This window comes from Gopherus flavomarginatus, chromosome 4, assembly GCF_025201925.1.
Source record: "Gopherus flavomarginatus isolate rGopFla2 chromosome 4, rGopFla2.mat.asm, whole genome shotgun sequence".
Taxonomy (NCBI): domain Eukaryota; kingdom Metazoa; phylum Chordata; order Testudines; family Testudinidae; genus Gopherus; species Gopherus flavomarginatus.
This window is the reverse complement of record NC_066620.1, coordinates 59,991,662-60,004,056: the sequence shown is the minus strand read 5'-3', so window position 1 is coordinate 60,004,056 and position 12,395 is coordinate 59,991,662. Positions and strand designations below refer to the sequence as shown.

At 44.2% G+C, this 12,395-nt stretch overlaps 1 protein-coding gene across 1 annotated transcript in view; it reads right to left on the bottom strand.

The window, feature by feature from the left end:
* Positions 1-12,395, bottom strand: part of ALK (ALK receptor tyrosine kinase) — a 637,574-nt gene that overhangs the window by 157,627 nt on the left and 467,552 nt on the right. The window contains exon 7 of the mRNA XM_050948434.1: positions 212-343. Coding sequence (XP_050804391.1) covers positions 212-343 — 132 coding nt within the window. The remainder of the gene's footprint in view (positions 1-211; positions 344-12,395) is intronic.

Genomic DNA, 12,395 nt, shown 5'->3' with positions numbered 1-12,395 from the left:
ACGGTCTTATGCTCAGAGTGTTTAAGGTGGAAAGATAGGTTTTATTTCACTGAAAGCTGAATATAAAGGACTTATGAAAACAAGGTAAGTGCAAATCCTGTGTTCTGCACTGAAAAAACCTCCCTCTCTGCATTTAGCATACCTCCCCTCCACGCCCACCCATTTTGTTACCTGCTATTCATTCTCTGTATCTACTGGTATTCCCTCATACCTTCTAGTGAAGGGAAGTGGCTGTACTCCAGGTTTCCGATCTGCCATGGAAAAGTGAGAGAGGTGGGAGAGCTCTGTGTCCAGCCGCAGTCCCCTTCTTCAAATGAACAGTAAAAGCCAGGGGGGAGCTTTTCTGCAAGAGGGAAAGTCCAAAAAACACAGAAGAGCGGATGAGTAGATTCCTGGGCACAGGCAGAAGGAAAGCAATGAATGTTCTCCCAGGGTTATTTTGGAGCAGACTGACTCTTCCCATCTCCATGTGGCCATTTGCTGTTGCCCATCATGCCATGGATGACAAGGTGAGGGGGGAAAAAAGGAAACAATACTTCAAGGTGGGACTGTTGGCTGAAAGAGAGGGGCAAACCCCTGCATGTGTGACATTGAGGGGGGGGTTTCCTATTTACTTGGTCTCTGCGGCTTCTAGGATCTAATTCACTCAAGGTTACAAATCAAGAGATGATTTTCCTAGTTTCTGGCCCCCCAAACTCCACCTGGACAGGGAAAATCCTCATCAGTAAAGCACTCTTACCACCTCCACCACTTTTACAGAGGTCAGTGCAGTCCAGTGGCTCAGACGCAGCCTTGAGAGTCTGAAGACCCCGATTCTAGTATCAGCTTGGCCCCTTATTCTGCTCTGACCTCAGGCAGGTCATTGCACTTCTCTGTGCCTCAGTGCTCACATCTGTGAAAGGAGAATAGTAATACCTCCCTGCCTTGGGAACGCACTTGAGGATGGAATATGAACATTTTGTCTGAAACCCTATTTGCAGTTTTGAAGCTCACTCTTTCATTTTGTTACTGGCTTGGGTTTTTTAATGGGGTTCTGCATTGTAAGTCCTAATGTTTTATTAGTCACTGGCTTCCTGTCTCTGTGGTCTGGTCTACACTACAGAGTTAGAGCGATGCAAGGTAGCTTAAGTTGAACTATGGTAGTGTCTACACTTAAATTTAATTCCCACCGCTGTATCTGCCCCAGTACGCCGACCTAATAATTCCACCTCCATGAGTGGCGTAGAATCAAGGTCAATGTAGTTAGGTCAATGCAGTGTCAGTGTAGACACTGCCTTGCTTAAGTCAACTGTTATTGGCTTTCAGGAGCTGTCCACAATGCCCCACATTGATAGTACAATTGGTACAAGCACCCCTGCTGAGGGCAGACAGTCCCTTAGCCCATGCCTTGTGAGTCCGAGTCAGTTGGCACTGGCCAGCCATGGGTGTCTAATTGCAGGTATTCAAGATGTTAAACTACACACACACACACACACACACACACCAGAGTAATAACCCCTTTTAAGCAGGAGTGAGAGTGAATAGCAACTAAACTTCAAAACAACACTGGGGTTACACAGGGTGGTTTTATTAGCAGCACAGAATGACTAGATTAGTTGAGTGATTGAATTAGCTGCTGACAGACAAGTTGTTATAACTCAAGCTGTTGCATCTCCACTACCTTACTTCAGCCCAGGCCCCGGATAAACCAGCTAGCTCAATCTCAAAGCACCACTTTGTGTAGCCAATTAGTTTATTTTATCATCCATTATCATTGCAAAGCTTTGAGATCTGGGACCTCTGTCTTGGGTTGTTCCTTTACCATTCCCACTGGGACCATTAGGTCTGAAACAACAAGTTGAGATTTTTATGTGTGGAGATGAATTAGAGGTAATACTCAAGTTACAACTCCAGCTAATTGTGCTGGGGAAGACACACCCACAGACACTGAATGCGGAGCAAGGAGTCACAGGTAAGTGATTTGGTAAAGGTCACTGGCAGCGTCATTAACTGTTGCAAGAGAAACACAGGATCCTGAACACATATCTTGGCAAGAAAGTGAAGGAAGGATGGATTCTCCATTATGTTGTTTGAAAATGTGATTTCAATATAGCTCACGTAATCCTGCTAGTGACTGGGGAGCTGTGAAGGGCAATTTAAAAAACAAAAAGTGAAGGCAGTGGTGACTGACAGCCATGAAACCGAAACTACCTATTTATTTAAAGTATGTATGGCCCTCATCACTGCAGTATCTGAGCTCCACAAGATTTAATAAAATGCTTCCTTCCTCCACTTCTTCATTTGCAGGAGTAGTTTAAAAGATCATTTCCTCACTCCAAAAGTTTTCTGTTTATTGAAGAAGTATCATCTTGTCAAAAAACTGTACAAGAGGCCTATCATTCAAGATGCTGAGCACTGTCAATGCTCATTCACTCCATAAGGATCACAGGACACTCAGCTCCTCACAGGATTAGGCCCTAAACTTCTCTGCTCTCCCAAAGTGCCTCACTGCTGCCATAGATAGGTTAAAAGGGTAATTCAGAGTCCATGGCCTATTCAGTTCCTATTCTCACTGCAGGAGGCCAGTTAGTCACTGCTGTGATGACTGTCTGTGATGTGAACATCTGAGTTTTTAGGTAGGAACTGGACTGAGAATTACCAACTCATTCCACTTAGGCCACCAACAGTCATCATATGTCCATGGCTTTCACAGGTTCAAAGCTAGCCCTAGCAGTCCCTCTTGAACTACGGTGGAAGTGAAAAACCTCCTTATCCCATAGCCATCCTATCTACCATAAATCAAACCTTTAGAAGCACATTTAAGTTTTTGCCTTTTAAAGTCTCCAAATTTGTGCAGCCTTCCCTGCACTCTCTAGGCTAAGAAGACAGAAGCTTCACTGTGTTTTACCCATCTATAGAACTTGATTATTTCATCATCTCAGCCTCAGGCTGGGATCTGAATAAAATGACAGAACCAGGTGTGCCCTGAATTCCTATTGTAGCAGCTCGGTGTGGTGTGTGTTTGAATGCATTTTCCTGTCTGGGATGCTGTAAACAAGCCCAAGCAGTGGGGAAGACATCTAAGCAACAAACTGCCTGCAGGCTAGAAAAAGCTGTAGTTCAGCTCATTGTGATGTATAATAGAAATAGAGAAGTATAAGAAAAACTATTACTACCACGGTGCATCTCTTTCCTCCTCCTCAAATATGTCATTATGAATTGCTGAATGTCCTGCACTCTAGATGTGCTGCATTCTCAACTACTATTGTTTAATGCTTCGTATATGTAGAAAAGCAATGGAATCCATTTATTGCCATTCCAAGGAAAGCTTTCAGGATAGAGCCTTTCTAAACACATTACCACACAGCAGGCTCTCATGAGCATTATCCAGATTAGTGAGGGCTCTGTGCACTGCACAGAGGGGGAAAAAACACCAACTTTCTGGATTGAAAAGGCAATATCCACATACTCCATGCACGTTTCTGAACTTCTTAGCTTGGCAAAACTCACATTAACTTCAGCGAGAGTTCGGCCTGATTAAGGAGAGTAGGAGTTTTATGAGGGTTGGTGAACCTATTGTGTTTGATAGTATTAGAGACAGGCAGACCTCAAAAGGTTCAAACCTCAGTGGGTATGTCTATACTGCAATGTAAGCGTGAGCTTAAACTCGGGCGCAAACCTAACCCTCCTTGTTTCTACACTGAAATTGTGCTAACTCAGGGCTTGGTCCCAGTGTCTCAGGACCTGCAGGGTTCAAGCATGAGTCAAGCTAGGACCCAGGGTTCCAGCCCTATTGCTTTGCAGTGTCTGTTGACTCATGTCCTGGGAGTCCACCAGAAGTATCCCACAATTTCATGGACTGACTTCCTTAGTTCTCTCTGTGACGGGTCGGATCACAGAAACCCCCTTGGGAACTGCCAACTGATGAGCCAAGACTACTTCTGCCTCTGCTTTCCCTGCTAGCTCGAGACTCCAGCACCCTGTCTTGCTGAGCCAGATGCCAATCTGAGCCAAATACAGTAATAAAACTGAATACAGATAAAATCTCACCCTCAGAGATGTTTCAAAAAGTTTCTTTCACAGACTGGATGCCTTCCTACTCTGGGCACAATCCTTTCCTCGGGTACAGCCCTTGTCCCAGCTCAGGTGGTAGCTAGAGATTTCTCATGATGGCTCCCCTTTGTTCTGTTCCACCCCCTCATATATCTTTTGCATAAGGCAGGAATCCTTTGTCTCTCTGGGTTCCCATCCCCTTCTTCTCAATGGAAAAGCACCAGGTTAAAGATGGATTCCAGTTCAGATGACATGATCACATGTCACTGTAAGACTTCATTACCCCCTTGCCAGCACACATATATACAGGAAGACTTACAAGTAAAACAGACACATCTGCAGACAATTGTCCTGGTTAATGGGAGCCATCAAGATTCCAAAACCACCATTAATGGCTCACACTTTGCATAATTACAATAGGCCTCAGAGTTATATTTTATATTTCTAGTTTCAGATACAAGAGTGATACATCTATACAAATAGAATGACCACACTCAGTAGATTATAAGATTTGTAATGATACTTTACATGAGACCTTTTGCATGAAGCATATTCCAGTTGCATTATATTCATACTCATATGATTTTATGAAAATATGTTAGACTGCAACGTCACACTCTCTATCCCAACAATCTCCAATTGACAACTGAAAACAGAAACCACCCCCTTTGGCATGGGCGGGGGGTATCGTAGGCCAGAGGATGCCAAGTCTTCCCAAACAGCTAGGCTTGACCCCACTCATGCGCCATCCCGAGGCCAAAGCCTATCTTCCCCCATGACCCCAGCCCAGACTGCTCCTCTTCCCAATCTTTGCTCAGATTCTCCCCTGAAGTGGGTGGGGGTTGGGACTAGGGTAGGCCACCCAGCTGGCCCGGGCTGGGGCTGCCCAGTGCTCTGGCTGGACAGCCTGGCCAGGATGGCCTGGGACTCAGGACAGCTGGGGTAGGGCTCCTCTGGCTGCGAAGCAGAGAAGGAGGGCAGGGCCAGGAGCTAGCCTTCCTGCATGGGGGATTCATGCACCACACCATGTCCCTCAGCATACAGCTGCAGCTCACAACTGGAGAACCTCCTGGGTTTGCAATGGAGACCAGACTGAACAAGCCTTTTGCAAAGCATGCTGCTTCATGGTCTTGGGCACACAGTCATATTTTGGTGAATCTCTGGTGCAAGGCCAATAAAACTGTGGCCTTCAGCAAAAGCACCAGGAATGATCATGTGTACCAGCAGATAGCTAAAAAGCTGGCAGCTTTGCAGTTTTTCCAGACTGGTGACCAGTGCAGGGAGCATATTAAGAAGCTTAAAGTGAGTACCAGACAACCAGGCACAAGAACCGCATCTCAGGCAACTCACCAACATCATGCTCATATGATGAGGACTTTGACCAGGTGCTAGGCACTGTGCCCAACCATGGTTCATGATGACCTGCTCAGTCGGGATGGTGCTGGGCTAGCCCCTGAATCCAGCTGGGTGACTGATGGGAGCCAGCAGCAGGCTCCAGTGAGGAATATGAAGTTACTCTGTTCATGAAATCAGTCCCAGAGGAGGTTGTGGATAAGAATCAAAAGAAAATTCTAGGTCCCTACTTGGAAGAGCTGTGTGACCCCATCCCATCCTGAAGAACACTGCTGGTGAGCCTGCAGCAAACCTAGTGCAGATAGAAGCTGCTCCAGAGCCCAGTAACTTTCTGATTCCAATATAGTTTATTATTACAGTAATGGGAGAGGTTTCTGCAAAAGTTAGGAGAAGCCCCAGCTACCAGCATGTATCCACCAAAGGCAGAATATATCATGCCACCTTGGCACCCCCTTCCCTCACCTCCTCTCCACCACATAGAGTTCAAAATGGAACCTGGGAATCTGAAACATTAAAAAACAGCTTTAAAGAGTATTTTCACTGCAGAGTCACAGACGTTTGCGAGGGTTATTCATGTTTTCCAGGGTCATTCATGTTTTCCTTGCAGTAGTAAGAGCTTGAAATTGGCAGCTTTGTAATTACTCCACAGTCTGTGGAGCAGCCTGGAAACAGTGAACTCAGTGTGTGCGTTTGGGAAACAGTTTTCTATTTCTTAATCTAGTCCATTTCAGTTAGAGGTAGTTCATGCAGTCTGCGGGTCACAAAATCACTTCTCCCAAGTGTGAGTGGGGTGTCTGTTTTTGTCCAGAACTGTGCCAGGTGTGAAGAGGAGAAAAGCTAGAGAGTTCTGAGTGTTTGCACACAGCAATAACAGGCTAAGCCACATGGAAGCTAACAAAGCATCCTTTTAATTCCCTCATGGAATCTGACACAAACGTGGTTGCTGATAGCTGCAAACTTTTCCTGAAGCCGGAACTCCAGATAGTCAGTCACACTGTAGGGAAGGGCGTTTTTCCAGGCCCTCCTGTACAGCTGACTAGCCTACTCCACCCACAGGCACCAAAATGTGAAAGGTCAGAAATGATGGGAAAAGCCTTCTGCAGCAAGGACACTATTCTGCCCCTTAGTATGCCAAGTAGTTATGCAATTTTAATAAAACTGAAAAGAGGTTGTAATTTTAAACATAGCACATTGTCTCTGCACTTTTGTAATTGCACTTAACCAGATGCGTCCAGAGAGAATATGTGGACTGAAGCATCCTCATTACAATATATGGCGATTCAGTTTTGAAATGTAACATTTTATGTCCTTGAGATTCCACAGGAATTAATTCTGTGCTCTTCCATATTGCTACTTTAGACAATAACCTTTTGTTTTTTGTCCTATTTCAGGCCCCTCAATTTCTACTGCCTGCTGTTCATCAAGAACTCAGTCCCTGGCCCAACATATCTTCCCAGATCATTCCAAAAGGAAGCATTTCTGTGATGAAGTTATGGTTGGTGTCCATGAGGGGTCTCACCAGTGGTCCTGTACCAGAAGCAGAGGGATACACAACTGGAATGAGGCAAAGCTGAGAGGCAGGAGGGCAGGCTGAGGCTAGCCGCCTAGGTGGAGGACAGGGGTTCAGAGAGGGAGCAGGTCCTTGTAAACCAGTTTCTGGAACAGGAACTGTGGCTAAGGTAGGAGGACAGATCTTAATAGAGAGACCTATTTCAGCAACTCATCTCCATCACGGTTGCAAGAGCACCAGTTCCTGCTGCCTCCCAAGCAGCATGGCCTGATCCCCCTGTAACATACCCTCAGGCATGCAGTAGCTTGAACAACTCCATGTCCAGGGGGTCCATGGTTTCTGACCCCATAAGTGGCTGGACAGGGCAACTAAACCCCATACAGTCTTCCTTCTTGAATCTTTTTCCTGTGGATACCTCCACACCCCTTTCCCGGCACCAAGTACAGGAAAATGAGGAAAGAAGGGAAAGAGAACAGGGGACCAGGGCACATGTAGTGATAGGGGGGTTGGGCCGAATTTGCATTGCTCTCAGCAATTTTTTTTAAATGTTCTTCTAGTACTTGATTTTGGGTGTTGTAAAGGCAGCTGGCCTATCCAGCACCTGGTGACTGTTGTACTGTTTTAATACCTGTTTACAAATAAAGCCTTTTAGGCCATCAAGAAATGTTATTGCTATCACTCATCACTTGATGCAATCATGAGTTGAGATAATAAAGCTAAAAACATGAGCAGGAGCAATTCTGCAGTAGCAAGCAAACACTATTTCTCTATTTACCCAGGTACAGCAATTCACATTTCAATAAATTCTATACGTAAACCCATGCTGCCCCCCTAACTCATTATTCTCATGTCATTCATAATTACATTGCATGAAAATCAAGTTCAAACACCTCTCAAGCACTAAATTCTCCACCTACCCCAAATTTAATTAGCCCGATTCTTCCAACAAGCATTTTCATGCAGGTACTATTCCCCCGCTTCCACTGGGCCACGCAAGTCCATAATGTGAGAACACAAAGCATCCCTGACTTCTGTTGCCCTGTTGCAAACAGTTCCCACAGTGGTAGTTGCACGTGCTGGCTGAGTGTACCAATTCATTGTCCTATCACTGCCATGGTCCATTCAGAGAGAAATGGCTCACTGGTGGCTTCACAAAGTTTGTGAAAAGCACAGCAAGCCATAGTAATATGGATAGCATTGATGACATCCAAATGGGTCTGTAGACATCTCCAACATGTATTTTAATCTGCCAAAATCACATTCAATCACTCTTCTACATCTGCTGAGAATGTAGTTAAACCTTTTCCCAGGGCCTCTGAAATCAGGATACGATTTCATAAGGCAAGGCAAAAGGGGCACACGAGTTCCCCAAGAATAATGGTGGGGACTGTAACTCTGTTTATGTCAAATTATCTGGTGGGAATAATGTCACAGCCTGTCCAGGAATGTAGAATCCTGAGCGACGAAAAACTCTGGCATTGTGAACTTTCAAGCCTATCTTGATGTTCATAAATCTGACTCTGTGGTCCACCGTAACAACGGAGTACCACCCTTTGAGGTTTATCTACTCATGTGCTCCTTGAGGAGAGCTAACTATGGGTATTAGTTTCATCAATGACCCCAGCACAGTTAAACTCCATTCTCTCAAAGTCAGCTGTTACCTGTGGAATATCTTTAATGCCCAACACCTTGGGATAAACCACACATCTGACTGCGTCAGATACCTCTGCCATGAAGTTCTCTACAATTTCTAAACCAAATTGGTTGACAATGGACCTGTAGCAGTCTGGGGTAGCCAGCTTCCAGACATTTATAGCAACCTGCTTCTGGACTGGCAAGCGTGTCCTCAGGTGTGTCTCTTTATGCTGAAGGGTCGGGGCAAGCTGCTCACAAAGCTCCAGAAATGTAGCTTTCCTCTTGCAAAAGTTCTGGACTCACTGCTGGTCATCCCAGATCTGCACGGCCATGTGATCACACCAGTCTGTGCTTGTGGTCCTGCACCAGATGCACTGGTCTACAGAGCAGCTATGACAATTGTACTGAGCAGCATCTGCCAGTGTGAGTCTGCCATGCTAGGTTACTCCTACTTCTCCTCCATCACGACGTTCATTGGATACCTTTGGTGGGACAGAAGCCACCATCAAATTGTCCATCAGCTCCCACAGATGCTCTACCAGTTTCCTGACACAAGAGCAAAAGCGCAGGCAAGAGAAATTCTTCAGAAGTCCTCCATGATGCTGGCTCCGGTAGGTGGGAGCATACAGAGCAAAATGACTGCTCAGCAGGCTGTGTCGGCAGGTCATTCAAACATACAGGATGGGGAATTACATTTTCACAGTACATCAATCATATGGCTAGAGCTGCCACATTTCAGGAGGGTTCCAGGGGCTCTCGGATATAGTTGGTCTGACTTGGGTCAGTGCAGTGTGGATGTCAGAGCCCCAGATTCGAGAAAAAGTCTTAACATAGGATTAAGAAACAGTGTAGATGACATGAGTCAGCTGACTTGAGTCTCACTACCTCCAGGCTTACATTGCAGAATAGACATACAGAGTGGGACCAGTGTACGCTGCCTACTGTGAAAAAGAGGAGAGTGGCAGGTTCCAGGGATTCTGAGAGGGAGCAGAGGCCATGTTGGGACCTCTCCATCTAAGGAGGACGATGTAGTGAGTGATGACAGCTTGGTCCTTCTCTACGTATTTTCATACTTTCAGAATGGTTCAGGTTTGGTTTGAGAAGTAGGTAAAAGTTCAGGGGTTTCTGATTTCAACCCACATATCCCATCCTTTAACAGTAACAATAATTAACCTTTGGAACAACTTATGGAAAGATGTGGCGGATTCTCCATCACTTGAAATCTGTGAATCAAGATCAGATGTCTTTAGAAAAGATATGCTCTGACTCAAAGGGCTTGATGCAGGAATTATGAGTAAAATCTTATGTCACATGCTATGCACAAGGATAGACTAGATGATCATTATTGTCCCTTCTGGCCCTAAATAGAATCTATGAATCTTTATTGGATATGGAAGGAAGTTTCAGATCCTGGGTCAAAGGAGCATCTAAATGTGATAACACTTAAAGCATCTGATAGATCTTTAACACTGTAGCTGCCTACATATAGGTTTTTCATTACTACTTGGTCTGCCAAGTGCCATCAGAAATGAAGTGCAAAAAGTAACTATCCATTTCACCACAGTAAATAATTTTTTTTTCTTGTAATGCCAAATGGCTTTTTTGAGATCATAACTGGTGGAGATAATCTCCATGCCGGATTTTAACATTGAGAGGGAAGAAAAAGAAGCAAGAAAGGATACCGTCGTGGGTAGCAGAATGGACATATGAAGGAAGGGTACTGTAGATACAATTCTAATAGGTGATACTGGCAGTAGAATGTCTGGGCCTAATCGGGTAAAGAATGCGAGTGAAGCCAAACAGCAAAAATTAAGATGTTTGTACACCAATGCGAGGAGCCTAGGGAACAAAATGGAGGAACTAGAGTTACTGGTGCAGGAAGTGAAAGCGGATATTATAGAGATAACAGAAACATGGTGGAATCGTAATCATGCCTGGAGTACAGGTATTGAAGGTATGTGCTGTTTAGGAAAGACAGAAATAAAGGCCAAGGTGGAGTAGCAGTATTATAAATCAGCGATGGGATAGACTGTAAAGAAATAAGAAGGGATGGAATGCATAAGACAGAGTCTGTCTGGGCAAAAATCACATTGGGAAAGAAAGCTACTAGAGCCTCCCCTGAGATAGTGTTTGGGGTGTGCTATAGACCACCGGGATCTGATCTGGATATGGAGAGAGACCTTTTTAATGAAGTAAATACTAATGGGAATTGTGTGATCATGGGAGACGTTAACTTCTCAGATATAGACTGGAGGACAAGTGCTAGTAATAATCATAGGGCTCAGATTTTCCTAGATGTGATAGCTGATGGATTCCTTCACCAAGTAGTTGCTGAACCAACAAGTGCGGATGCCATTTTAGATTTGGTTTTGGTGAGTACTGAGGACCTTATATAAGAAATCGTTGTAGGGGACAAGTTTGGTTTGAGTGATCATGAGCTAATTCAGTTTAAACTAAATGGAAGGATAAACAAAAATAGATCTAGGACTAGAGTTTTTTTATTTTAAAAGGGCGAACTTTAAAGAATTAAGGAAATTAGGATTGTGATTGTGGATTGGACTGAAGTGGATTGGACTGAAGAGCTTGGGGACCTAAAGTTGGAGGAAGCCTTGGAACTACTTCAAGTCAAAGTTGCAGAAACTATCAGAAGCCTGCATCCCAAGAAAGGGAAAAAAAATCATAGGCAGGAGTTGTAGACCAAGCTGGATAAGCAAGCATCTCAGAGAGGTGATTAAAAACAAGCAGAAAGCCTACCAGGAATGGAAGATGGGAGAGATCAGCAAGGAAAGCTACCTTATTGAGGTCAGAACATGTAGGGATAAAGTTAGAAAGGCCAAACGCCATGTAGAGTTGGACCTTGCAAAGGGAATTAAAACCAATAGGAAAAGGTTTTATAGCCATATAAATAAGAAGAAAACAAAGAAAGAAGTGGGACCGCTAAACACTGAGGATGGAGTGGAGGTAAAGGATAATCTAGGCATGGTCCAATATCTAAAGAAATACTTTGCCTCAGTCTTTAATGAGGTAGGATGACAAATGGGAATGAGGATATGGAGATAGATATTACCACATCCGATGTAGAAGCCAAACTCGAACAGCTTAATGGGACTAAATCAGGGGGCCCAGATAATCTTCATCCAAGAATATTAAAGGAACTGGCACATGCAATTCAAGCCCATTAGCAAGAATTTTTAATGAATCAGTAAACTCAGGGGTTGTACCATATGACTGAAAAATTGCTAACAAAGTTCCTATGTTTTAGAAGGGGGAAAAAAGTGATCCGGGCAACTACAGGCCTGTCAGTTTGACATCTGTAGTATGCAAGGTCTTGGAAAAAAATTTGAAGGAAAAAGTAGTCAAGGACATTGAGGTCAATGGTAATTGGGACAAAATACAACATGGTTTTACAAAAAGTAGATCATGCCAAACCAACCTGATCTCCCTCTTTGAGAAAGTAACAGATTTTTTACACAAAGGAAAAGCAGTGGATCTAATTTACCTCAATTTCAGTAAGGCATTCGATACGGTTCCACATGGGGAATTATTAGTTAAATTGGAAAGGATGGGGATCAATATGAAAATTGAAAGGTGGAAAAGGAATTGGTTAAAGGGGAGACTACAACGAGTCATCTTGAAAGATGAACTGTCAGGCTGGAGGGAGGTTACTAGTGGAGTTCCTCAGGGATCGGTTTGGGGACCAATCTTATTTAATCTTTTTATTACTGACCTTGGCACAAAAAGTGGGAAAGTGCTAATAAAGTTTGTGGATGACACAAAGCTGGGAGGTATTGCTAACACAGAGAAGGACCGGGATATCATACAGGGAGATCTGGATGACCTTGTAAACTGGAGTAATAGTAACAGG